The sequence below is a fragment of the Lacerta agilis genome, chromosome 6 (genome assembly GCF_009819535.1).
Source record: "Lacerta agilis isolate rLacAgi1 chromosome 6, rLacAgi1.pri, whole genome shotgun sequence".
Lineage (NCBI taxonomy): Eukaryota > Metazoa > Chordata > Lepidosauria > Squamata > Lacertidae > Lacerta > Lacerta agilis.
The window spans coordinates 6,687,208-6,715,091 of record NC_046317.1 but is presented as its reverse complement, the minus strand read 5'-3'; the positions used below and the strand labels follow the sequence as shown (position 1 = coordinate 6,715,091).

At 47.7% G+C, this 27,884-nt stretch overlaps 1 protein-coding gene across 1 annotated transcript; it reads right to left on the bottom strand.

The window, feature by feature from the left end:
* Positions 1–254: 254 nt before the first annotated feature.
* Positions 255–26,649, bottom strand: KIAA1614 (KIAA1614 ortholog). Its single transcript, XM_033151318.1, has 9 exons — positions 25,660–26,649; positions 24,436–24,499; positions 20,072–20,215; positions 15,286–16,985; positions 12,966–13,149; positions 6,564–6,834; positions 4,187–4,314; positions 2,680–2,864; positions 255–664 (listed from the first exon to the last, which is right to left on the bottom strand). The coding sequence occupies exons 1-9, from the start codon at positions 26,624–26,626 to the stop codon at positions 471–473; spliced, it is 3,837 nt and encodes a 1,278-aa protein (XP_033007209.1). The 5' UTR covers positions 26,627–26,649; the 3' UTR covers positions 255–470.
* Positions 26,650–27,884: the final 1,235 nt, after the last annotated feature.

Below are 27,884 nucleotides of genomic sequence, written 5' to 3'. Positions count from 1 at the left end.
AATATCTCCTAGGGTCTTTTAAGCTTAGCATATCAATTTGAGACAACCCAGCACCCTTAAAGCTTTATAGAGGAAACATGGGTGCATTTGAAAAGGGGGGGGGGAGAAGGCAACAGCTTAGTCACACGTTGGTTAAGTGCTGTGCCCCGCATGTGCAGGAAAGCAGCTCAGGGCCCGCCCAAATACTCCCTGCTAATTCTTGTTCCTTGGTTGCAGAGGGGCGGCCGGGGGGTGGGGTGGGGAAGGGCGGTAAGAGAGAGACCCATATCTTTGCATAAATTAAACATTCAGCGCGCACGCTGGCTTGCATTGCAGCGTCATCCAGAGGGCTGGCGGTGTCACAGCCCACATTCAAGTCAGAAAGGCATTAGTACGGAGGTTTGAGCTGGGCTCTGCTCCAAGTCTCAGGCAGGTCCAGTAGGCACGGGAGACTCCTTTGCACTGTGCAGGGAAAACGTTATGCTTCTTTGCTACCGCCGGACGGGCCTCTGCCTCAGCACTCTAACCGAGAGAGTGTCTGCCCACAAGAGAAGTTCATTGATCTGGGCCAGGCCCAGCCCAGCAACCTTGGCACCGTTCACCTCCAGGATTTCGTCCCCAACTCCAAGGAGTCCAGCATACAGTTTAGCTGTGCTGGCATCTGCCATCTCCTGGACGTAGATGCCTGCCAGTAAAACAGAATGAAAATAGCTTTAAAAAGCAACCAGCGCTATTCATGCAGGCAGCTCTAGTCTCCTGGTTTCCGTATCCAAAGCAACGGAATCACTCCCTCTCCTTTCTTTTCTTGGTCTCAATGGATCCTGGTTTGAGCATATGAAATGGTCCCCCCTAGACAGAGATTTTGGAGATGGAAGAGTCTTGATGTCATATTCCCAAGCAAGATGTTACTTACACAGTGAAGAGGCAGAGTGGGCAGCTGCTTCTGTTCATGTGGCATGTAAGGTGCCATCTCTCAACCCAAGACCCTCAGCAAATAGGATCCTGCGTCTTACCTCCTGTGCCATCGGTGGTCTGTTCCCAAGGCAAGACTGGCAGGCTGAGCTCTGGGTTTCAAGAGTGCCATCTAGACTGCAACACCAGCCTACCCAACTCAAATGAGCAATCGTGCCTCACCAGGTCCTATAAAACCCTTTGAGCTTGAGGATTTTGCTCTCTCCTGTGGAAGGATCATTAATTTTTTGAGTGCCAGTGTGGTGTAGTGGTTAAGAGCGGTAGACCTGTAATCTGGGGAACCGGGTTCGCTTCCCCGCTCTTCCACACGCAGCTGCTGGGCGACCTTGGGCTAGTCACACTTCTCTGAAGTCTCTCAGCCCCGCTCACCTCACAGAGTGTTTGTTGTGGGGGAGGAAGGGAAAGGAGAACGTTTGCCGTTTTGAGACTCCTTCGGGTAGTGATCAAGCGGGATATCAAATCCAAACTCTCTCTCCCCCTTAGATTTTGACTCCTGCCTGGCTTTGACTACACGCCTTTTTCTGGCTCACTTGGGCTGATAGCCAGCTCTTCTGCTCTTGCTCTTCTGACTGCCTGCAGCCTGGCCAGACATGTACACACCTGCATTAGAGATGCCAACAGCAGCGGAACAAGGTGCTGAAACCCCAATTCCAAGTTTCCACTGAAGCACCGTGCGCCAGCATTTCTCCCTCTATCTCCAAGTTTCTCTGAGAAAATTCAGGGAGGGGGCTGGACACTGCAGCACCCTCCCCGCAAGGCCGCCTCACTAAAATGCATGCAATGCACTGAATAAAAATGGGCGGGTGACACAGTCTGGATTCTATGATCAAGCAAGTCCTCTCCAGCTTTGGTTTATGCTTAATATATATTTCATAGCTGGGCAGAGGAAGCAAATTCCAAAGGCGCACACAAGAGAAAAAGTTTTGGATAGGAGGAACGGGATAAGGGCTGGGAAGAATCTTCTCCAAATATATTGTAGAACCTCTTTAATGACACAAAAGCTTCCGGGGAAGTGAGAACCAGGAACTGTCACTGATCAGCCTCGGCTGTACCCCAAATCATATCTGAAACCTCTTAGGGTGGGGACAGTATCTGAGAAGTCCAGGGCAGTGCAATGCAATGAAAACACTTAATTCCTGGAGCCAGAGTGCTTAAAGCCAGGAAAAAACATTTGCCATCCTAGTCCACAAATCTTGCAACATTCTCAGGAGCCTGCTTGGGGAAAGAAGGTGGAAACATCTGTGTTCAGTTATTCCCGCCATCTGACCCACTTTGTGACAGGCTTAGCCTAAAAAAAAAAAGGCTGAGACGGACTCTCACATAACAAGGTATTTGGGAGTGTTCCACAATCTGCTTTTCTGCTCTTGAGCATCAGAGCACCTCAAAACAGTGCATGCACTGAGAGTTATGGGAGACCAGGGATGAAGCCTTTATGTTTGGGCAGTATTTCAACTGTCTTTGCTTCCCAGCAGAAACAGGTGCACACCTAGGAGTAGCTGAGAGCTGAAGGGCTGATGGACATGCCTCCCCCTAACTTATAAGTCTGCTTTTGACAACGAAGAGCTAATTCCTCTGGACATTCTGTGCCTGACATCAGAGTCCAAGGACACACTTCAGCCAGACAAAAACACCAGGGGGAGGAAGGAGGGCCAGGGCTCAGGTGCCAGGAACAGAAGCACAGAAGGCCTGAGGTTCCACACCTCTGCCCTACACTGAACATATATATACCTGTGTCAGGACGGCCATTTCCTGACGAGACACGAAATCCGAAGTTGCCCTCTGGGCGGCGCTGCAATTCCAGCTGGCTTGTTCCGTCTGGGAAAACTTCCACCACCCGCCCGACGGTTCTCGCCAAGTTAGGGGAGCCAATGTCCTCCACGCTGAGGGAACGCCGATGTGGGGCACCTGCGTTCCTGGGAAGAGGAAGGGATACTGGTGCAAACAGGAAGTGCATATTCTGTTAAATTATATGTAGTTTAACCTACCGACTAGGCAAACCACGGTTAATCCTAGTTATGTGACGGAAATGAAGCAACTTCATTCTGCAGCGTACGAAGCTTGCTTGTTTCTGTAAACCATAGTTAAAATTAGCTAGTTTTAAGGTTTGACAATGGAAACGAAAGCTTCCGATCGCTTCCTAGCAGTAACACAGGAGAAGGAAGGAAGGAAGGAAGGAAGGAAGGAAGGAAGGAAAGAGAGGGCGGCGACACAATCCCAATGCTCAAGCATGTAACATCCAGCCAGTTACACTGAAACCAAGCCAATGTGAATTTTGTTTAAAAATAAGCTGTTTTGATATACCTTCCCCAAAAAACCTGAGGCTTTTTTGCTGGGTTTGATGGGAGAAGAAATTGCAAAGATAGACCAAAGACTATTTATGTACGCCACAACAGAGGGAAGAACTTTATTAGCCCAAAGATGGAAATTGCAGGAATTACCAACGATTGAGGAGTGGCAGACGAAGATGATGGACTATGCGGAACTGGCCAAACTGACAGGCAGGATCCGGAACCAAGATGACCAAAAGTTTCAAAGAGATCGGAGTAAATTTATTGGGTATATGAATAATTATTGTAAAAATGTGAAGACACTAGCGGGATTGATATAAATTCTGCAACGAAAAAAACTGCAAATCTCAAAACTTTATAGACCATTGAGACAGGGTTGAGCATAAGGATATAAAGGTCTATAGTACAGGATATAAAGTGTGACACAAAGATCTGAAAATTAAAAACCGGTTGAAGGGATGGAGGAAAGTCACGAGCTCAGTAGAGCAAACAATTTATTTGTTTTGTTTTTGGTATGCTGAAATATTGTGTTAAAAAAGAAATTAATAAAAACCATATTAAAAGAAATAAATAAAAATTAGCGGCAGAGTAACGTGGATGAAAAAGAACATTTGCAAAAGTGACATGGAGCAGAAATAGGCAGATTCACCCAAAGGGCAGGTGCATTTTAAGATGTCCAATTCCCTTCAGAACATACATAAGCAATGATCAGGGGCAGGATTGGGTCTGTTCTTCTGGGTTTACTGCCGAAAAGGCCACCCGCTGGCTCCCATTCTGAACGATACTATTGTATATGTAATGTGTCGCTTACAGCCAAGTGGGAGTGAGTTGAAAGGCCAAACACGTCATCCCAGATCCCGAAATAACCAGGCGTAGCATGATCTGCTGCTTTCACAGTGTTTCAGAAGAAATGACAAAAATGGGAGATTTAGGATTTTCAGCGTTACCTGTTTAGAGCAGCCTCCTCCTCCTTTGGTTCCCCCAGTGCATAGAGACTGGACCGGTCAGCCTTGCCCAGTAAGGAATGTAGATTTTGAACAGAAGAGGCTTTTCTTGGTTGGCAGAATGGCGACACCTAGTGGGAGAATGAAGGAGCTGAGCCAGAGCAAGGGTTGAGAAAACCAACCCCGGGATTCTGCTTTTAAAAAACAGAAGACACCGGGCAAAGAAAGCCTAACAATCGTCATTTCCAATCCCAAATATGTTGAATCTGCCTGAACGTTTGGACAGTATGAAAGGCAGTTGTCAGGGAACTGTCCCCGTTCAGCGCAGGGTGGTGGAAGGGCTCTCGGGATGCTACAGAGAGCCCCGGCCCCACCTGACCAGCAGCACCTCCTCTCCCAGCGGAGGAAGCAGCGATGTCTCCAGTAGGGAGGGGCAGGCAGCTCTGGGTCTGGAGAGCAGAGGCTCTGGGGATGTTGGAGAGACCCTGCACTCCCCTCGCTCAGCGGGCAAGGAGGGAGACACGCCATTTCCGGCGCCCCAAGTGCGCAGAGGGGTGAAACGCAAGGAGGGAAGGAGGAGATTTTGGATACCTAAACTCTTACGTTGGGGGTCACAGCCGGAAGGGGCCACTCCCGGATTCTGCCAGTGACTGATACAGACATGTACTTGTAGCTCTGCACTGTAAATAGCATGCACAATAAACCTGTAAAAAGACAGGTCGGAGTCTTGCCTGGTTACTCGTGAGCAACCACCCCACAGACCTTACAGCAGTGTTTATAACTCCTTTTTAATCTGCACAGTAGTCCGAGAGGCATGGAACAGGTCAGTTTGTACTGGAATTTACAAAGAAGTTGCAGCCTAAGGGCATACCGAGGGCACCAAATTGGCTGCTTCTATGGTAGGGCATGTATGGCAGTGCAACTTGGGGCACTGGCCAGAACAATTGGGCTTGGCCATTGTACTGGGGAACTGAGAGAATAACTACAAAAACTGGTCTTCAGCTGGTGGGTTGCAACCCCATTCCTGGGCCGCAGCCTGACTTAAGAATGGCCTTGCCAGCAGCACAAATACACGTTTAAAAAACCTTAAATGAGTCCTCAAACACATGTTTAGGCTAAAATGTGCTTCCTGGGACTGGAAAGGTTAAAGGCTGTTGCTGTGGGCATCAGTCCGCCTTGAGAGACAAGGGAGTGTGCCTCTGTGGGTGAAGTCAAACTACTGCATTAGCAGGACTGAAGGGACCTCCGCGGGGTGCAAGACTGGGCAGTGTGCACGGTGGTCCTGGGGTGACCAGACAACAAGTCTCCCCTCTCAGCCTCCCTGTTGTGGTCCAAAGGATAGCAGAGCAAGACGTTTGGTATCAGCTGGGCGGCAGGAGGAAGCGTACGAGGAGCTGTCCAACTGTCTTAGGGACTCTAGAATTTCTGCAAGATGGGGGAGGAGGGAATCAGTGGAGAGGGGCAAACTGTCTTTTAGGAGAGGCTCCCCACCATGACACCCCTGAACACAATTTGATAGCTGGTGCCCTACATAAAGTAGGCCGAGTTTTTCCTGCCTCTTGAAGTCCCAGATCTAAGCCACCTAGTGCAAGGGTGGAGAAACCTCTGACCCGAAGGCCAAATTTGGCCTGCAAGGCCTTCCTCCACTTCTCCAGATATGAGGTTGCACAGGAGCCTTTAAGGGCGCTCCTGACTCTGCACTGGTAAGGGAAAGCAGGCTTTGGCAGGAAAACCGGTGCATCAGCTGTACAAGACAGTTTCCCATAGGAAACTCAGTTGCACAATAGCGCTGGGGTGGAAGGATAGAAAAAAATGGACAGAAGAGGTCTGGTCTAATTATCTGTTTGATTTTATCCAATCGGAAATCGTCGCAGTCACGACACAGGAAACATCATGGAAGGTCAAGGCTACGATGATCAAGACCAGATGGAAGCTCTATTTTCAATGGATAATAACAACCGGGGGGGAAGACATTCGGTGGAAATTAATGACTCTGTGCCCGTGGCTGAGGTCTACTGTTTGAACCCTTGCAATGGACCATGGGTGGGGAGGGGGGTGGGAAGGGAAAAAGGAAAAAACTGTACGGGAAATTCAATACTTGACGGAGATTATACAATGAATGTAAAAATTCTCGTACAAATAAAAAAAAGGAAACTCAGTTGCACAGCCAATGTCTGTACAAAGTGAACTTCAGCTCTCCAGGCCCTCAGCTGATAGGTGGGGGAGAGCTGAAGTTGGTTGGATTGGCTGCGCAGGTGGTTTGCCCCGCCAACCTTTCAAAGTTGGCTTGCAGGAATGGAACCGGGCAAAGATCTGACACGCACACCCCAGCCAAAAAGGTCTCCGACCTCTGATCATGAGATGCACCCTTTGGACTCACCAGCTGCAAGGACTGCAGGGAAGGTGCTTTCTTCATTTTGGGTGTGCTGGTGGCACCTGGGCCTGGCTCCTCAGTGGGTGCTGCAGCTCCCGGCTCCGGGGCACAAATCTGCTCCATGCTGTAGCAGCGGAACCTGCCCAGCCTCTGCTTGGTGCTCTGACTCAGAGTGGTGAAGAACTTCTTTAGTCCTGATGCAGAAGAAGGAGAAGAGGAGACACCTTTCTTGGCAAACAGCTTCTTCTTGGGCTCCGGGTAGATCTCCAAGGGTTTGCTGGAAGACAAAAGAAGTCCGCCAGGCCAGTTTAAGAGCCAGGGATAACTCGCAGCTCCATTTGCCAGAGATCACAATAACCAAACGACAGTAATAAAACACGAGGGAAGGTTTTAAAAGGCATTCAAAGGCTTAGAACAAACAAAAACAGCAAAGTCACGAAGCAAACAGCCGTAAGAGCTAATCTGCACATCTGTCACATGGTACATCGCAGAGATCGAAAAGGCCTGGAGTGCAGTTCCCTCAGGCAGTTCCATTCTAAAACTGCACATTTCAGAGGGCTTTCAGGGCTTTTGTTGCAGAGGTGCCAAGAAACGGAATAATGCCACTCTGTGGCCACAGCCTTTCCCCCCTTAGATGATCAGCTTCATGAAATTAGTATTTTCCTGCACGCAATTTCAGACTGCAGGCAAGGGACTTCATGCCTGAATCAAGGACCATCATGGAAGGAGGACAAGGGATGCAGTCTATCTCCCATTCCATCTCTTATTTCTCACATAATGATGACAGCATCTATATCTGTGGCCAACCAATCTGCACACTGATCGGGACTGTGATTTCCTGTGGGTCAGATTTGAGAGAAACGAGTCTGGTAGACTCATGAGAGCCAATGTTCCCATTCGTTATTACTATTACTGTTTTAAAAGTGTGAGACTCCATTCTGCCAGTCTTCTGCCACTTCAGGTTTTGTGTGCATATTGGCATTTTGAGTGTTAAAAGAAAAACTCCTGTATCTGGGCATGATAATTTGGCTTAGCTTTCTGCCAACTTAGGGGGTTTGTTGTTGTTGTTGTTTTATAGTGAGGGGGGGGGGAAGTATTTGATCCCCTGCTAAATTTGCCCGTTTGCCCTCTGACGAAGAAATGACCAGTCCATAATTTTAATGGTAGGTTTATTGTAGCTGGGAGAGACAGAATAACAACAGGAAAAACCCCAGAAACCCAGAAGACAAAAGTCAGAGATTGGTGCGCATTATAATGAGTGAAATAAGTATTTGATCCCCTATGAACCAGCCAGATGTCAGGCTACCTGGTGTCTTCACTAAGGCAACAAAGGAGTAGCTCAAGAAGAAGCACATTAAGGTCCCGGAGTGGCCTAGCCAGTCTCCAGACCTTAATCCCATCGAAAATCTGTGGAGGGAGCTGAAGGTTCGAGTAGCTACACATCAGCCTTGAAATCTTACTGACTTGGAGAGGATCTGCAAAGAGGAGTGGGACAAAATACCTCCCGAGATGTGTGCAAACCTGGTGGCCACCTACAAGAAACGCCTGACCTCTGTAATTGCCAACAATGGTTTTGCCACCAAGTACTAAGTCATCTTTTGCAAAGGGATCAAATACTTATTTCACTCATTATAATGCGCACCAATCTCTGACTTTTGTCTTCTGGGTTTCTGGGGGGTTTCCTGTTGTTATTCTGTCTCTCCCAGCTACAATAAACCTACCATTAAAATTATGGACTGGTCATTTCTTCGTCAGAGGGCAAACGGGCAAATTTAGCAGGGGATCAAATACTTCCCCCCCCCCTCACTATAAAACAACAACAACAACAAACCCCCTAAGTTGGCAGAAAGCTAAGCCAAATTATCATGCCCAGATACAGGAGTTTTTCTTTTAACACTCAAAATGCCAATATGCACACAAAACCTGAAGTGGCAGAAGACTGGCAGAATGGAGTCTCACACTTTTAAAACAGTAATAGTAATAACGAATGGGAACATTGGCTCTCATGAGTCTACCAGACTCGTTTCTCTCAAATCTGACCCACAGGAAATCACAGCTTTTACAGAGACCTTCTCCAAATGCAAGGGGCCTTCATAAGAAACCCTTAGCAGCAGGCAGAAGCCCACAATCCTCAAGGGGCCCTGTCAGATACAGCCACCTCCTGACAGATGATGCCTCACCTGTCCCAAAGGCATCTTTCTTCCACAGCTAGCAGCAACTTGGGGAGGGGAGAAAAGGGTTTCTAAAAACCTTTCAAACTTGCAGTGGTCCAGATTTTGCTTGCTTCCCATTTTGCTTGCTTGTCTTTTAAGAAAATGCATATTAATTGCTTACGCAAAACGTTGCACCTGGCTTGCTCCCCATTCTGCGCATTATTCTGGCCTAGGGCTGCCCAAACGGTTAGGGCCGCATGATGCACTTAGTAAGTTAGCAAGTTTAAAACGAAATCAAACTTCAGAAACTTGGAGCGGCGTTCCTTTCGAACTGGATGTGTGTCTCGTTTCGTCCACACCAGCCGCGCACATTCCGTTTCTAAGCATGAGGAAGTGTGCCTTGTGAAACGTGGGTATGGGCGCCTTTATGAGAAGCGAGAATAAAAGCATTTTGAACTCTGTGGATCCCTTCCTGTAGAACCAGAGGCATACCTAGGCTCCCTTGCACCCGAGGCAAGGAACTGTATCAGCGCCTCCAAAGCCCGGGGGGGACTACGGACCAGTAACTCAAAAGGTTTGCTTTTCATCCCCTTTCATACTCCGCCAGCGACTTCCTCTTTGTCGGGGTCTGCTCTGCTCTGCCTGCCCCAACTCCTCCTCCTCTGTCACCCCTCTGCCTGCCTGACTGCCTCTGCTAGCTTCCCTCCTAGCCACTCGGAGCCAGTGGAGAGACGTGATTTTTGTGCTCCCCTAGGCCTGTGCCCTCGGCGGGGACCAACTTACAGAGACCCCCTAGGTCCGCCCCTGTGTAGATTCACTTCTGAGGAAACTTCAGAGTGCCTAGAAGCAAGCAAGCTGGTTTAAAGGCAAATGTTTCTGTGTTTGAATGCTAACCAGAAAATCTCATTTGTCCGGATAACCGTATCAAGCCTTCCCTTGTGACTAAAATCACAAAGGATTTTTTAAAAAAGTTATGATGCAAAACTGTAACCATTAGCAGGCTGATGAATAATCTTTCGTGCAAGGGGGGTATGCACAGGCCCTCCCTCTATGTTGCTGGGACCTCTTCAGGAAACCCAATGCACACGCTGGGATCAGAAGGCAGTTTGGCACACTTATCTGCCCTACAGCAGAGGTTCTTTTTATTGTGGCCACAGGACTCTAGCCCAATCGGTATGGATGAAACTTTACAGGGTTAGGTAATCAAAGACGAGAGAACCCCAAGAAGCTTGTGGTCATTTTGACAGTAGAGGGGGAAGAGAGAAAAGGAGAAAGGAAACGAGAGGCAAGAGTAGCACGGCATAAATTGCAACAACACATATTTAAGCTTCATGGAGAAGTTTACATGGATATGCAGCCACAGGTAAGGCAAAGGTAAAGGACCCCTGAACGGTTAAGTCCAGTCAAAGGCGACTATGGGGTTGCGGCGCTCATCTCGCTTTCAAGCCGAGGGAGCCGGCATTTGTCCGCAAACAGCTTTTCTGGGTCATGTGGCCAGCAGGACTAAACCGTTTCTGCCGACGGAAACCAGAGCACACAGAAACGCTGTTTATCTTCCCGCCGCAGTGGTACCTATTTATCTACTTGCACTGGCGTGCTTTCAAACTGCTAGGTTGGCAGGAGCTGGGACAGAGCAATGGGAGCTCACACCGTCACAGGGATTTGAACATCCGACCTTCTGATCAGCAAGCCCAAGAGCCACAGAAATGGGGGTGGACGGGTAGGGGGAAAAGAAGAGTTTGGATTTGATATCCCGCTTGATCACTACCTGAAGGAGTCTCAAAGCAGCTAACATTCTCCTTTCCCTTCCTCCCCCACAACAAACACTCTGTGAGGTAAGTGGGGCTGAGAGACTTCAAAGAAGTGTGACTAGCCCAAGATCACCCAGCAGCTGCATGTGGAGGAGCGGAGACGCGAACTCGGTTCACCAGATTACGAGTCTACCACTCTTAACCACTACACCACACTGGGGAGAGAGCAGAAGGGATACATCCTATTACAGACCCACAGGGAGGTCCAAAAGATCCAGGACAGGGAGACACCGTGACCTCCCAATCCATGTTCTATGAGCTCCTCCTACTTCTCCCCATTCCTGCTTCAGAATTCCTCTACCTCTCCTGTACCCCATTGACTTTGTCTGCCGCTGAAAAACGAGCCGCCGTATCCTGCCAAGGATTCTGTTTTCTTATCAGGGTGTGCCCAAACCCAGGGCTTTCAAGAATGCATACAGAATTTTGAGATCTGGATGCTATAGCCTACAGACTAGCAAAAATAAGTGATCATTAGGACAGGTGGCAGTGTGTGTGTGTGTGTGTGTGTGCGTGCGCGCATGTAGGGATGCCCACCCCCTCATTTATCAGACTTATAACCCCTCCTTTTCTAGAGAATCTCAGGGTTGTGTGTTCAAGTCCCATGTTGGGCAAAAGATTGCTGCATTGTAGGGGGGTTAGACTAGATGACTCTCGTGGTCCCTTCCAACTCTGCAATTCCACAATGCAATGATGTTTTAAATCGAGGGGAAGGAAAGCACCCATGGCAGTCACTTAAAAATCAACATGCTTCTAGCAAATGCTATACAAAGTTTGCATATGATCCAATTACTTTACTCACCATGTCAAATAACTAGATAACAACGTTAACTGAATTGTGCCCAACAGTTTATTCTGCTAAATTTTGGCTGGTATGAAACTGGACTTCACTAAAAACTTTATACTGGTAGAAAACAATACTGTGCGCCATTACAGCATTTTCAATATAATCCCTGGGTAAGATGGAAAAGCCTTAAATTTCCGTTGATTCAGAAAGGTAACCATAGCAACAGCTGTCTGGGGATTTTGGCAGGGAGGGAGAAGCAGGCCAAGGCAGATTTGAGGGGTGGGGGTGGGGGTGGGGAGTGAGAGGGCAAAAGCAGCAGGAAGAGTGGCAAGGTCTAGAGCCAGCTGGCAGCGCCACAGGGCTGTGCTAACTGGCAGTGAGAGGAAACAGCCCAGGCTGAGAGAGCAGAGGGCACCGGCAGACCTGGCTGCATCTGGGTGTACGAAAGGCTGCAGCACTGAAGGAGAGGAAGAGCTGGCATTTTATTCAAAGAATCATACAACTGTAGAGCTGTAAGGGACCCTGAGGGTCATCTGGTCCAGCCCCCTGCGATGCAGGGATCTCGACTAAATCATCCATGGCAGGTGGCCACCCAACCTCTGCTTAAAAACCTCCAAGGAAGGAGAGCCCACCACTTCCCCGAGGGAGACCGTCACACTGTCAAACAGCTCTTACCATCAGAAAGGTCTTCCTGAGGTTCAGCAGGAATCTCCTTTCTTGCAACTTAAAGGAAAGTAAGAAATACCCAATGCGCTGATGAAACACCGTTTGGCCACATCACCGGTTTGAAGAAAGGTCTTATGCTATCAGATCTGAGCTGTGGCTAGTTCTCCATCAGAACAAAAGGGAAATTCCGGAACGGAGGTGCAAGCCGCCAGACCATAGCTGTCAAGTCTACCTTTTTTTTGCGGGAAACTCCCTTATTCCAAGCCATTTCCCGCAGCTATCCCTTATTGTTGATATCCCTTAAATTTCCCTTATTTCCGGGAAGGAGAGTTGGAGTCCGGGGACTCCTTGGGTCCCTGCCTTTCTCAGCCCTGCCTGCCTGCCTGCCTACCTCACAGGACTGTTGTGGGGATTAAATGAGGACTAGGACCAGGGAGCTCCTTGGAGAAAAAGGTGGAATATAAATACCTAATAACAAACAGACAGACAGATATATATATAAAGAAGAAGATAAAATAGACAAATGTTTCTCGGCAACAGGTTCTCAGATTGAGCATTGCTGCCCCTAACTGGAGGCAGAGCAGAGCCAACCTGGCCAGAAGCCAGCAGTGGTCCTCTCCTCCTGCATGAATTTGCCTAATCCTTTTCTAAAGTTGGTGGCCATCGCTGCTCCCTGTGGCAGGGAGTTCCAGAGGTTAACCGTGTGCTGCGTGAATAAGTGCTTTCTTTTCTCTGCCCTGATTTCTCTTTCCTGGGAGCTCTTTCCTGGTGTAAATTAATTTGTTGCTTGGGGGGGGGGGGTTACCGCGGCGTGGACTGTCCCTGAGAACTGTAGACTGTCCCCAGGACAGGTGAGGGTGCTGATCCCTTATTTTCAAATCCGAAACTTGACAGCTATGCGCCAGATGCCCCTTGCAGGTCCGGACTTTAGAAAAGGAAGGCTTGATCTAACGGCTGGCGCCCAAACACATTGCTTCATGGCATGTTTACTCACCGCTGGGCTGCACTCGATGGCTTTGTCTTTGGAGCCTCGGCAGCTGAAGCTTCCCTACGGATTGGCTGAGCTGAGGTTGTCAAGTTGGTCTCCTCCTCCCTTGTTGGCGAGAGACTAATGGCAGCAGAAGTGATGGCATTGGCAGCAATAGGGGAAACACCAGGGGCGGAGGAAGACAGTGGACCTGTTGCAACAACACAGACACTTCCAATGGCCTCTGCTTTAAAAAAAAACAGACACACCTCCTGGGGGTGGACTTGCACCATCAGCTAATGTGCCTGGGCATATTCTTATTTATTAACAAAAGTGCCCCCCCCCCGCCCCATTTCAGATGCTGCCCAGGCTAGAGTAGGAATCCGGCTTTGGAAATCTAAGGGTACATCTTACCCTTACACACACTTAAGTTTTGTACTATCTGACTGTCATCGCTTTCCCCATACGCCCCCAAAAGCTAGAGAACTGTAGTTTGGTGAGGGTGCTGCGAATTCTTTGTTTCACTTCTTACACCCCAACTGCAATTGCTTGCGAGGACGTAATGACTTTTAACCTTTTAAGTTAAATAAACAGGTTTTGCAGAAATGGGTTAAACACGGAGCAGGGGAAAAGTAAGGTTCTGAATCATGAAAAGAAGTCTGAATGATTGCATTTTCAGTGACCAAACTTTGTGCTTTCCATCACCCTCATGCTAAGGTCTGACTACGGCACATCTCCAGTAGAAGCAGAAGTATGTGCAACAGGCACATCGCTGCAGTTTGGCAACTATGATGTCCACAAAAACGATACACAAGCTACATCAACAGCACAACTACAGTGTGGCATTTTGTTGTGACTGCTGAATAGAGCTCATGTAGCTCCTCTGGAGGAGCAAAAAAAAAAACATCTGCAGGGAATTACTTGGAAAGAATGAGCCTGCTAAAAGCTTTTTCGGAGAATTCTCTGAAAGAGCTAGGGAACAACAAGCATGCCCATTCTGAATCAAGATGTGAGGAATTTGTATCTAGTGGGAAATGGTGTTTTCCAGAAACTGTCTCTGTTATATGACATGTGACTAAACTTAATTAAAGCCTAGTAATTTTTGAGAAAAACCTAACTTTTCAGGCATGCTAAGATCTACTTAAATTTCCAACTGACACCTGGAAACCAAGATGTTTATTGGCTCCTTTTCATATAAAAGAAATCATAACTACTATTCAGGTGTTTTATAACTGCTTGGTAACAGGAACTATGTTTTAACGCTGAAATAGGTAATTCATCTGAATTCCTCGTCCGCTAAAACAGGGGATCTTCTGCATTTCACAGGTGCCCGGTTTGGGACAGCATCTTGGGCGTCTCCACATTCCCTGCCTCTGAAAATAGGCTTTCTAGTCCTGGTTGCAAAAGCAGATTTGGAAAGCAAGAGGAAATACCCAGCAAAGACACAACTCTGTAGGGTTTTTTCTTATTCGCATGGCACCTTATTAAACCTCGAAATTTGCTGCTGCAAGATCCGGTAAGGAAAAGGTAAAGGGACCCCTGACCATTAGGTCCAGTCGTGTCCGACTCTGGGGTTGCGGCACTCATCTCGCGATACTGGCGGAGGGAACCGGCGTACAGCTTCTGGGTCATGTGGCCAGCATGACTAAGCCGCTTCTGGCGAACCAGAGCAGTGCAAGGAAATGCCGTTTACCTTCCCGCTGGAGCGGTCCCTATTTCTCTACTTGCACTTTGACGTGCTTTCGAACTGCTAGGTGGGCAAGAGCTGGGACCAAGCTCTTTTTATATATGTTTTATCGAAGTGATAATATTGGTCCCTGTGAGTTGTGTTATTATATCCGCGGCCTGTATTGGGTTATCGTTTTATTTGATTTTATCTGATTTTTGATTGACTGCTTGTTTTGTATTGTATGATTGTATTGTATGACGGGTGCAAATGCCGAATAAACATCTATCTATCTATCTATCTATCTATCTATCTATCTATCTCACCCCGTCGCAGGGATTTGAACCGCCGACCTTCTGATCAGCAAGCCCTAGGCTCTGCAAAATTTAGGTTGCTTTAAAAGGAAGTTCATGGAGGATGCTTCCCCCCCCCCCTTTTGCTTAGCTCTTGGCTCCTTTTCACCCACGCTAAAGGTACCGTTAATCAAAACTTTTGGAAAAACTTAAATATTCACAATCAGGGTCAGGCATGAAAAATAAGCAAATCCATGCAAGTTCAATAACTGGATAAATCAATCCTACTTGCACAAATTATCTCGAGTACAAATTCTGGACTGCCTTGCTGGACGGCCTACCGTGATCCCCTCTCTACAGTTGTCCAAAGGGCAACATTACCTCTTACCTTGACTTTTTTCCAGCTTCTGTCTCTCCTGGGGCTGCTCCTCTCTGCTCTTCACGGTAGCAGTCACTAAGGTTTTTGGCTCGTGCTTGGCATATGTGTTGTTGCAGTTGTTGGTGGACAAGGCCAGCAGCTGGTTCTTGGAGAGCATCTTTGGATTCTGCTGGCCACTCTCCTCCTCCTGCCCAGACACAGACACATTCTGGAAGCTATTAGGGGAGGCCGAGTAAATTGACAGTTCATTGGCTTGGTCCACCCGCCCAGGATCCTGGCTGGTGAGCTTGTGGCTGCCGCTCAGAGCAGCCCTCCTGTAAGGCATAGGGGAAGGATGGGCTTTTCCAGTGGTGGGCGGCGCAGGAACTCGGTAAGCAAAGTTGTAGCCGGCACTCATCTCTTCAGTTAGCTGCTGGGAAGGGCCCTGCTCTTGCTTGGTTTGACTTACATTGTTCGTTGGCCTACGAGTTCGGTTGGAAGTTTCCACCGGCTTCTTGTTCACGGAGTCTGCGACACCATCAGGGACCAGATGGGAAGGCAACTGCTGAGGGTGGGAGGAGGGTGTGGATTGCTTTAATGGGGCCTTGGACAGCTTTGGATGTTCCTGCGACCTGCCTTTCTTCACCAGCTGATACAGATCTACAGGTTGGCTGCTTCTGGGAAAGGCTTCTGCCTTACTGGCTGCCATTTTGGTCACCTGATCTCTGACCTCAGAGGCCCCCTTCAAGGAACAGTCATTGGCTTGATTAGCACTCGATGCTGTTTCCCCTCTGCGAGGCACAATTTCCCCTCCACTAGCATGGCAGCTGCCATCTGCTCTGGGCCTCTCCCCATTGGCCTTCCTGTTCTTGGCTTCACCCTCTGAAGGGGAAAACGGCCCGGGATCCGGACCAGGCCCACTGTGCCGGGAACTTTTGACCACTGGCCGTTGGCCGCTGGCACCAGCCTCCTCGCTGTCCGTCCTGTAGCTGTCGGATGTATCCGTGGTGCTGTCCAGAGCAGAATCCACCTCATCTATGCAAGTCACTTCCCCTATGTACGTCTCCCTGATGCGCTCTGTGTAAACACGCTGACGGGAAGGAAGGATCCACAGCGGAGTTCCTTTGGGACCCAAGGCCCTGGTTCGCGAGTCCTCCTGGGTAGCATTCAGCTCTTTGCTTTCATTGGCCCGAACTAGCTCCTTGCCCTCTCGGGGGATGTTGCAAGACTGATGCACACTCTTCGCAGTCTGCTTTGCACCAGTGTCTGGGTTCTGACTGGCTGCCAGATTCCTGACGTAAGACCCGCACGCGCTGCACTTGCCTTCCTCGTTGACCACCAGAGGCTTCCTCTTCTCAGAGCGCCCCCTGCCGCCTTGCTGTTCCCAGCCGGGTTTGCTGCCGCCGCCGCCGCTCTCTTTGCGGTGAAGCTCACCGTTGATGTAATCCGAAAGATCCGGTTTGGAGACCAGCGGCCCGCGGCCCAGAGACAGGAGGACGGAATCCAAAACCCGCTTCTGACGCAGCTGCAGGCGCTCCAAGTAGCGGACTTCGGCATCTCGCGCAGACTCATCCTCGAAACGCACTCGGGATGGGGACGGCCCTCGCTTCCTTTGCTGCTCGCTGCTGGATTCCCCGCTGGACGAGTCGCTCAAGTTGCCGCCGGCGTGGGGGTCCCCATCCTTCAGAGCAAAGTTCTTTGCGTCCGCAGCAGAGATCCCGCAGCCATCCCTGAGGCACACAACAGACAGAGTAAGACCGTAGGCCTGCTCGCACTCATCATCCTTGCCTCCGACTGAGCTGCCTCCAAATGCTGGGCGGATGGCACCACTTGGCTTAATGGGCACCTAGGACGCTTACCAAGGTGGTACTTGTAACTTCTCTACTTGCAGCAGTGTTTCTCAAACTTGGGTCCCCAGCTGTTGTTGGACTACAACTCCCATCATCCCTAGTTAGCAGGACCAGTAGTCAGGGATTATGGGAGTTGTAGTCCAATAACAGCTGGGGACCCAAGTTTGACAAACAATGGCCTAAGCTTATCTCAGTGTTTTTCAACCTTTTTTGGGCAAAGGCACACTTGTTTCATGAAAAAAATCACGAGGCACACCACCATTAGAAAATGTTAAAAAAATTAACTCTGTGCCTATATTGACTATATATAAAGTAATTTTCCCACGGCACACCAGGCAACATCTCGCGGCACACTAGTGTGCCGCGGAACAGTGGTTGAAAAACACTGGCTTATCTCCTTTCTTCCAAGATCCATTCAACAAGATAAATGTATCCTGACTGCCTTGCAAGCATCACACGGACACTGAACCTGGCATCTCCTTCACCAGGATCCCAATGCTGTGCCAATACTCTCACACATGACGCAACCGGCAGCACATAAATAAGCTCTTCAATATATTTCTCACAGTATCAAATATTTCTCTCATACATAATCAGCATGTGAAGAACAACAAAGTGTAAAGATCAACAAAGTAAACAGAAGTCCCAAGAAACCAGTTCGTCCAAATATAAGCTAGTTTCTAATCCACATATGCCTCTGTGTATTCATAAGGTCCAAAGAATCCAAATGGGAGATTGCTACAGTTCCACGACAAGGATTTCTGGAATAATGACCTTGTTTTGTCAGTTGTACATGTTTCATATGATGTATATCAAGATTATGGATCTCATTACATAGTGTTGATGACATAATCTTGATATACATCATATGAAATATGTACAACTGACGAAGCCCAGGAGGACGAAACAAGGAAATCCTTGTCGTGGAACTGTAGCCACCTCCCGTTTGGATTCTTTGGACCTTATGAATACACAGAGGCATATGTGGATTAGAAACTAGCTTATATTTGGACTGTATGATGAACGAACCGGTTTCTTGGGACTTCTATTTACTTTGTTGATCTTTACACTTCGTTGTTCTTCACATGCTGATTATGTATGAGAGAAATATTTGATACTGTGAGAAATATATTGAAGAGCTTATTTATGTGCAGCCGGTTGTGTCGTGTGTGTTTGTGAATGAATTTCACGTAACCTCAGGTTTGATGTTGGTTTGCAAAAAGTGCCAATACTCTCCTGCAGCTGCATTCTCATTCTAGCAGGAAGGGCCGCTCAGAGGTTACGGATGTGTACTGAATGAGGGGAAGATCCAAGGAACCAATTAGGATTGACCAACAGGCTTGTGATCTGCAAAGCCAATGGCTTCAGAGTCTCAAGACTTAAAAAAGAAGAAGCACGTGTCGGCAAATCAGCGAGATGGATTTACTCTTTTAAAATCGAGGGTGGCTCAGGACTGGATAACTCAACAACGATACTACTCATGCTCAACACACAGCAACTGCACAAGTAACCAGATGGCGCTGTTAAAGAGGACCTGCTGATGTCAGGCCCCGGCTGACTCCTTGATTTATTCTAGCTCCCTACAGCTAGAGGGAAAACTTCAAGTGCTCTCCTGACATGCAAGCCTTGGTCTTCGGAGTGGCTACATCCCCAAGTCAGATTTGAGTTAGGCCAAGACACCCAGCTGACAGTCACGTACGCTTCTTAGATCCACGTGATCATTTTCTATGGGATCTGGAGCACCCGTGCTATTTATATTAAAAGTGCTTTCTTTTCCTGCAGAGCATAGGAGGAAGGGTAGAATATAGAGCAACAATGCAAGAGACAGGGGAAAGTCTGCTGGTGGATATGTTTTCGTTTTACTCTAGAGATGATGTTTGAAATTGTTCTGCAAACACCACAAGTGTGCCTCGATGCAAGGATCTGATCCCTGGCGCCTCTCTTGTTGTCATGAAATAAAAAGTCAATCAACATAATCCTCCAGATTCAATAACTCTGCATAAGCTGCCAGTGTGCTTGGCATAGGAGACGGAGAATGTGTTCCACTAGTGCTTACAATAATCTTTGATGTGCTGGCCATGTGAGAGTGAGCGATACCCTCATCTGTTGCACAACAAAAGACCAGTACACTGGTTTGTTTAGCATTAAACAACGGTTTCACAGCACGGTGGCCAGGAATTCAGTTTCCCATGAGATCTAGCAGCTTGCCACACATTTTGTAAACATCCATGTCAAGTTATGTTTCCCCTCCTACGCTGAAAGACCTTTTAGCTGTCACAATGGTGCTCATCGTTTTCCCCCTAAATCTTATTCTAAAAAGTTCGGTCAAGTGAATTTGCCATACAATATGTTCTTGCGTTTATATTCATGACTACATTTCTGTACAGGAACCAGCTAGTCCCTGTTCTGGTAATTATGGGTCCCCAAGTCATATAAATGGTGTGACTGCAATTAATAGAATTGATTATTTCACTCCATCAAATGTTTGCATCTCAGTCCAAAGTTATGTTTTTCATCACATACGTTGTTGTTGTTTTCCTGGTCCAGTAACAACACACATTAAAATTCCTGGGGTGCTCTCCTTTATTAGTTGGCATAGCACCTCACTCCGACCATAGTTTTAGACTAGGCAGTACGTGCTAACACCTTGATGAGATGAAGGAAGATAGACAATATAGTTCCCGCAATGGGGGGTGGCTGACAGAAAATCCCCCAAGCATTAGGTACAAATGTATTCAATGAGCACAGCAAACAGGTACACGGTTGGCAGTGTATTGAATTTTGGGAGTGGAGAACTATAGATGCAAACAGCACAAGCGGTTTACAAGTGTGAAAGATGAAAAGGCAAGAAATGCAAAAGCTGGAATGGAGGGCTGAGGACAGGAAACGCGACACAGATCCTTCTTTCCTGCCCTCTTCCCTGATCTGCCTCCCAGGCCCAGAGCAGGATAAATCGCTGGCCTTACCTCCTTTCCTGAGGGGCAGTAGGCAGGATGTTATGGCTTGCTCGGAGCGGGTTCGTCCTGGCCTTCATGCGAGCTCTCTGCAGCAGTTGCTTGGCCTGCTCATGCCTGGGACTCAGCTCCAGCTCCTGGTTGGGAACAAAGGCCCTGCAGGCAAAGCAGCAGGGAGCAAGGAAGCAGCGGAGGATTAGGAAAAAAATAACAAGGATTAAGAGTGGTTTAACAGTGACGGTGGCAACAGTGTGGCGGGGAGACAGCACACTCATAGAGGCTGGGTTTAGGTCCCCTGCAGCTGCCTGAGTTCACACTAGGTGGCATCTTTTAGGTCAAGATAGAGCCAGCTTGGTAACATCCATCTCAAAACTGATTTCTAGACACGCAGCCAGGATGAAAAGCTGCAGGGAGGTCAAAGCATTTAAGGCTGAAATTTGTACATTCCAGACTAAAAGAAGCCGTTCAATTACATATGACAGCAAGTAAAAAGATGTACTTGGTAGTGCCTTAAAAAGTGTTCCCCATCCCCACCGAAGAGAGCCCCAAGCAGCCTTGCATGCACATTTTTAAAGGAATTGGGAGGCTCTGCGGTACCCAGAACACTGGAGTGGAAGACTATACATTGTTCAAAAAAAACCACAGATTGATGATGATGAGATAGATAGATAGATAGATAGATAGATAGATAGATAGATAGATAGATAGATAGATAGATCTCTGGCACATATGATGTCAGAGGCATCCTGCAGGTGCCCGCCACTGGCAAATTCACATCTTCTGAATACAGCACTAGTTGTGTTGCCAGGGGCCAGCTCTGGCCTTTCAAGCACACCTGCACCAAATAAACCTGAAGAACTGGGTTTCCCCACAGATCAGGGCAAGACCAAGAAGCCAACATCCATATAATGGGCAATAGGTCTTCTCTATGAAATTGCTTCCACATTCCCAAAGTATGTCACCTCAAGACTCATGGAGTCACTCTGGTTTAAAGAAAAGGCCAAGCAAACAAACAAGACACACAATCCAAGGAGCATTTACCCAGTGCGTTTTGAGGTCAAGGATCTTCTCGCTTCAGGAAGTAATCTAACCCACTCCCACAAAAAAAGCAAGGGCGCACACTCTACATGCCTAGATGAGATATTTTGTTTTAATTGTTCTCCTGAAAAGGGTATTGTGTTGCTTGATAAATACTGATTTGTACCAGTCTTTATTTATTTAATGACTAGCTTCCCACGAGGCCTCCCAAAGTGATTTATAACACAATAAAAACCATACAGAGAATAATTACAGATACAGAAAAAGCAAAAATGATGGGTTTGTTCTTAAACAGATATTAGTATTCTGCCCTTCCTTCAAGAACTCAGAGTGGTGTCCGTGGGTTTCTTTCAATCTGCTTTATCTTTGCAACATCCTTGCATAGCAGACGTAAGCAGAGAAACAGTGGCAGACTCAATGTTAATAGTGAGCTTCAAGGTCGAGCAGGACTGAGCAATATAGGCATACAACCCTAACCACCCTAAGTGCCGTCAAATTTACTTCTGAGTAAACATCATTAGGATTGCCCTGCAAATGAGAGACTATAGCTACTACACCAGATGGGTTAAGAAGCTGCTTTATATTCAGATTCTTGGTCCATGTAGCTCAGGACTGTCTACACCAATGTTCACCTTTTTTTCAAACCCAGGACTCGCCATTAGACTGAGCATGCATGCATTTGGGAACCAATTTCTTAATTTTAAAAAATGATACAGTGCTGCTGTTGGGACACACCTTAGATCAGGCCGTGACCCGCCAGCTGAAGACCAATGGTCCACTGCAGAGCTTTCCATACTTTTCACGTTGGTGACACACTTTTTAGACATGCATCATTTTGCAACACAGTAAAGGGGGGGGGGGTGGATGTAAAGGACGCCTGGACTGTTAAGTTCAGTCAAAGGCGACTATGGGATTGCGGCGCTCATCTCGCTTTCAGGCCAAGGGAGTCGGCGTTTGTCCACAGCTTTCTGGGTCATGTGGCCAGCAGGACTCAACTGCTTCTGGCACAATGGGACACTGTGTCAAGTGCCAGAGCACACGGAAACGCTATTTACCTTCCAGCCACAGCAGTACCTATTTATCTACTTGCCCTGGTGTGCTTTTGAACTTCTAGGTTGGCAGAAGCTGGGACAGAGCAATAGGAGCTCACCCTGTCACGGGGATTCGAACCGCCGACCTTCTGATCGGCAAGCCCAAGATGCTGAAACTGACCCCTTTCCAGCCCCGGGAGGAGCACAGGGAGTGTTCACGCCACACACCTACACTGCAGCCGGCACACTAACGTGTTGAGACACACGGTTTGGAAAGCTCTGGTCTACTGACTGACAACAGCTCTCCAGCACGTTGGATCCAATTCTCTTCCAGTCCTGCTTCTTTCAGACATATCTGGAGATGCTGGGGATTGAACCTGGGATGATGTTATGAGTTGGGGTGGGGGGGTGGGGCTAGAATTAATCAAGGTTTGATTAAATTTTGCCAAACGTGGAACACCCCTGGATTTACAAGCTAAGCCAGCTCAGGCAGAGCTAGCTGGATGAGCCATTAGCAGGGGACAAAGGCCACCGGTGGCCTGTCCAGGAAACCACCAGAGGTTTAGGGTTTCAACTTTGAATGGCACAGGTTGTTGGGAGGTCCTTGGAGTTGGTTAGCAATGAGAAAGAGGAGGAGGAGGGTCAGAGCTCCACATGAGCTGGGGATGGCAGGCTGGAACAAAGAGACCCAGAGGATGGCTTTTTGCAGTCCTTTTAATCCAAAGATGCCCTTAAGGCTGAAACCAGACCTCATAGGATGTGAATGCCCGGCAATCCCTCCATCTAGGTGCAGGTTGTATCTGTGTATAAATCAAGACACCGCTATCTCTGCTGGGCTTCATTGTCTCCAAAGGGGGCACAGACCCTGGTAAGGGCACCTGCGACCCCTGGAATCTTGCACCGCTTGGGGGTCCTGGGGTGGCGTGGAACAATCTCATGCCTGTAACGCAGCTACTCCAACTCTGAGTGACAGCCCTTCCTCTAAAGAGTGTGCTGGATCTGCTGGTACCACCCTCTAACACTGTGCCGAGTCCGACCTCCCCCCCCCCCCCCTGCATAGCTGCTGGTGCGCCAAGCATCAGCCTGCAATGGTTTTCTTTATCCCTTCCCATCTTCTGAGCACGGCAACACTAGAAAAGGAAAGGGGTGGTGGGGTGGTTGTTGGGGGGGGGGGTTCCACCCTCTTAAAGCTTTCACTGTTTATTGATTTAAAACCGAAGGTGTATAGGCGGGGGAAGTCAAGCGTCAAGATTCTGAACTAGAAATTTTTTTTTTTGTAAGGTATATAGATAAGAAGAAGAATCCTGACATTATGTGTATTGTATTTGTTTTGTTATCTGTAGGTGTGGGGTTGGGTTTATGTTATATTATGAAAATGTCAATAAATTCTGTTAAAAATAAATAAATAAATAAAGCTTTCACTGTTTCACCATGTGACCCATTTCTCTCTGCACACTCAACATGCCTATCGCTCAAAACCTTCCCCTATTGGTCTTCACTCTAATCTTCATGATTATTTTAATCCGCTCACAGACTCACTTCAGCTGGCCTAAGCTTAACTCTTTCACTGCAGCCTGCACACCTCGCAATGCACACACGGAGGCTCGCATCTTGCTCTGATGAGGTTTTTCGGAAGGAGCAGCAGCACAATGAAGCCAACTGCTGTTTTACAGAGAAAACATCCCCCCCCCGATGATGTGCAGAAGCCCTCTGTGTAATTTCAGTTCAAAATTTCCCAGATGTTTTGCCTGGGGGGCGGGGGCAGTAATGTTATTTTCAGCAACAAACCAGCTACAATGGCCTTTGAGCAAACCATCCTCTCATCACATCCACAGCGTAATGTGAAGCTGCGGTTCCCAAAATGCAGTCTGTGGCATGTCTGTGGATTTGTGGTTGAAGATGGGAGATGGAAAACCCATATGTTCGAACTGACTTTTAATTGTATTTTTATTTCTTCCTTCGTATTTTATTGCATTACAATTTGAATTCTACAAAATACAATATGTAAGAAATGAAAGAAGCTATAAAAATGCTATTAAAAGTCGTACACCATCTAGCATGGCGTACTGCAATTGCTGCAACAGGCAGAAAAATCATTAAGTGGTCTGCAATGACCCTCATCAATATTCAAGCAGTCTGGGGGGGTGGGGATTAGAACCAATCATTTAAAGCACATCTTTTCCCGAAAAGAATCTGGGGAACTGCAAATTAAATGGGAACACAAACAGCTGCAAACATGCAGTGTGGAGTTCCAAGTCAGAAATGGCTATCAGCATATTTTTTTTGATTGTGTCTCTGAAATCTTACCGGTAGCCTTCAGAATCCTGTAACGAAACTCCAGAATCCCAGTCTACATCATTTGCCAGAATCTCTGTAGACACAGGACAAGAGAAGTATAGTGTAAGTTGTGTATACTTTAGCCACATGAAATGCAGCATGGGGTGTGTGAAAACACACATCTCGTGCAGAGAAAAGGCTATTTATATTCAGTGCCCCTCACCCCCCCAAAATTTGGGCCCAATTCTGCTCTTAGTGTCCCAATTCTGCACCACCCAAGCATCCTACTCTAGGCTCTGTGCAAACATATACAGTAAGCCCAAATAACGGGTCTGCTTTTTGGGTGGGGGAAAGAAATGGGCTCTTGGTACTCTTTTAGGTCCCTTTGTGTATTTCTGGCTGCCTGATCTGACTGCAAGACATGACATACATATATAGTAATTATTCCATGAGCAATAAATGTCCTTGAGAAACTGCTCCTGGCCTCTCAAATCTAATGACCGTTGCACTCCGAAGACCAGAGGCCTAACTCATTTACCCACATATATGCTTGGGCTTGCAAATCCTATTAATAGTCTTGGCTCCTACTGCCCTGGGACCTCAGTGTCCGTGATTATTATGGGACTTGTCCCTTGCTCCTGCTGACAGCCAGCAGCCAAAACCTGCAGGCTCCTCCTGCCAGTGCCAAGAAAATACCAGCAGCAACTGAGGAATCCTGGGACTTATCGTTCTTGAGAGAGGATGTGCTTGCTTACTATTAGCCCCAGGAAGTTGGTTCCCATTGGCGCCAAAAGAAGCTTCCTTCTTGGGGCTAATAGTAGCGGAGAAGGGGACATTTTTGCTGGACTGTAGGGGGGGGGTAAATCTATTCAGCCCCCTCTCACATACCATTGTTGTGACAAAAATCTTAACCCATCCCCACAATTACTTTTTTTTTTAAGACCACAGGCAAAGGGATCTGTGGCATCAACATGGACTAGGGGCCCTCATATGGATTGCAGGGTGAGGAGAAGGGAAAAACAGCATAAGCTGGGGACTTGGTATGGTGGTTGCATCTCCTGAGGTGCAGACCAAGATGTCTAGGGGATGAAAGAGCAAGGATCAAGTGGAGAGGGAGATGGAAATTCAGTTCTGGCGGGTCCCCCCTTTTTGCAATACTTTCTGAGCTCTTACAGTATGTCTCCCCACCACTACCCATCCAAGTTGCAAATATTGTTCGCTTCCTGAAAACCTCTTCACCCTGCTTGCACATACCGAAACTGGGCCCGTCTCTCCCAAGGCCTGGGCCATCCTTCTTGTGACGGCGCAGAGTATGCAGCTCCCGCAAAGAATGGCTATTAAACTGCGCCGCGCTCAACATTTCCTGCAGCATCGACCGGTTCCTCTCCACTCTCTCCGCCAGGGACAGGGTGCTGGCATTGCTTCCGCCGCTGCAGAGACTGTCCCAGCTCTCGGTTCGCCAAAGGCGGCCGGTTGTTCCCGCCCCGCAGGCGTCATCTTTGTGGAGAGAAGGACCGCTTTCAAAACCCATACCATGAACGAGGTGCTCTTCTCTGCCGTTTGCATCCTCAAAATACTTCTGGCTGAAGGAAAGGTCCTTTAAGGAGCTGGCCCCACAGAGGCCATTTTGGGATGCCCTTTTTGCGTTTCCTGACGAGCCCCTTTTATCCGTCCTGTCGCTTCCAGGAAGCCTCTGGAATGCCTCGGGTGAGCTCCAGCCCATGCTTGCAGGCTCTTCTGCCGCCTTAGGCCCCTTCAGAGGTTCAAATTCGTCGACAAGCAGGCTTGTATGTACTGCCCCTTGAGATCCCTCCTGCTTGAGGCGTGGGTAGTCGGTGCTGTCCAGCAGCACATCTGTCAGGTAGGTACGGATCTGGGCCTGAGGTTCCACCACAGCATCCTGAGGAGCAGGCTCCGTCAGCGGCTTCCCTTTCCGGGCCTTGGCCTTTTTGGGAGAAGCCCGCTCCTGGGGTGCTGCCTCCGCCTGCCTGTGGGTGGCGCTCCTCTTCTCTTTCAGAGCTTTAACTTTGGACTCCAGGACAGAGATGCCCTTGCTTGAATCCCGCAGCAGCCCCAGCGGAACCCAGGCTGGCCCGTTGAGACAACGCTCCCCTGTATCGTCAATGTCCTCGGGTGGCTGTTTCGCTCTAGGGATATTTCTGACACATTGCTTCAAGGTGTTCAGCGTCCTTCTCTTTTCAGTAGCGAAATTCCCCTCCATGCTCCCACTTCCAGGTGGTGAGGTACCTTTTCATGGGGGAAACAATAACAGATGTTTCAATACGCTTGCTGGGCAAAGGGACATTGTCTGAAGGGCCTTACCGGGGGGCAGGGTTGACTAGATGCAAAAGAGGACAGGGCCCCTGCACCTTTAATAGTTTTCTAGAATTGGGAATTATCAAAGGTGTAATACCTCTGTTCTCTTTTGCATCTGGCCAACCGAAAAGGGACCCAGATAGAGGGTTTCATACTCTGCACTCAAATATCCATAATTATTCAAGATAACCAAAATTCTGCACAAAATAAATCCTGCCTAAATTGTGCAAATTTATGTATTTCGTTAATTTTACACCATTTATTCTGTTCTCTCCAACCACAGGGACAGAAAAGGAGCACGGTGACAATTAAAGGCTCACTCTGTAGTCACTCCCAGGGTCATATTTACTCATAGCTGTCAACCCTCCCTGCTGTTCCCCAATGCTATAAGGGAATTTCCCGCAAAAAAAGGAAAAGGTCGACAGCTATGATTTACTACATACGCAAATCGTAATCCAGATTTTCTGTCAAGAAAAGCAGAATTTTACAGCTTACATGCAAACAGCAATTTAACATAATTTAGTCTTCAGTTTCATTATTTTGCCTAATATATTCTGGTTTTGCTCGGTCATATGAAAGTGCAAGGAGTTTTGCAGGGCACTGGAGACCTGCTCATAGCCACCTGATCACTTAATCAGCCAGCACTCTGGTTTTTAAGCAGCCATTCCTTGAATCATATATTTATTAGCAGCTGATAGAAACTTCCTTGTTTTTCAAATGAAAGCAGAGAACCTCAGAAAGGCCCATTCGGCATCCCATACCACATTTTATGGCTGGAATCTTAAATCCATTTACCTTGGAGCAAGTCTCATTGAATTCAATGGGCCTTAATTCCAAGTAGGACCACACTGCACATGTTTACTGCATGCCTGCAGAATCACAACACACACAATCCTGATTGTTTTGCACCTCATTCAGACCCACACTTGATTCCTGAGATTTCACAAAGTGATTCGCACACAGTGTGAATTCTATCCAGAAACTTCCTTTTAAAAAACAAAAAACTAAGAGTCTTTAAAGAAAAGATATTCTGACCAATAGCAAAAAATTGGGTTCCCCCCCCTTAATTTTGGCAAAATCATGGTTTAGAGAAGGCCCTACTATATCATAACTAGTAGCTGTCACAGTGAGCTTAGTACAACTGTTGGCTTTCCAGATGTAAG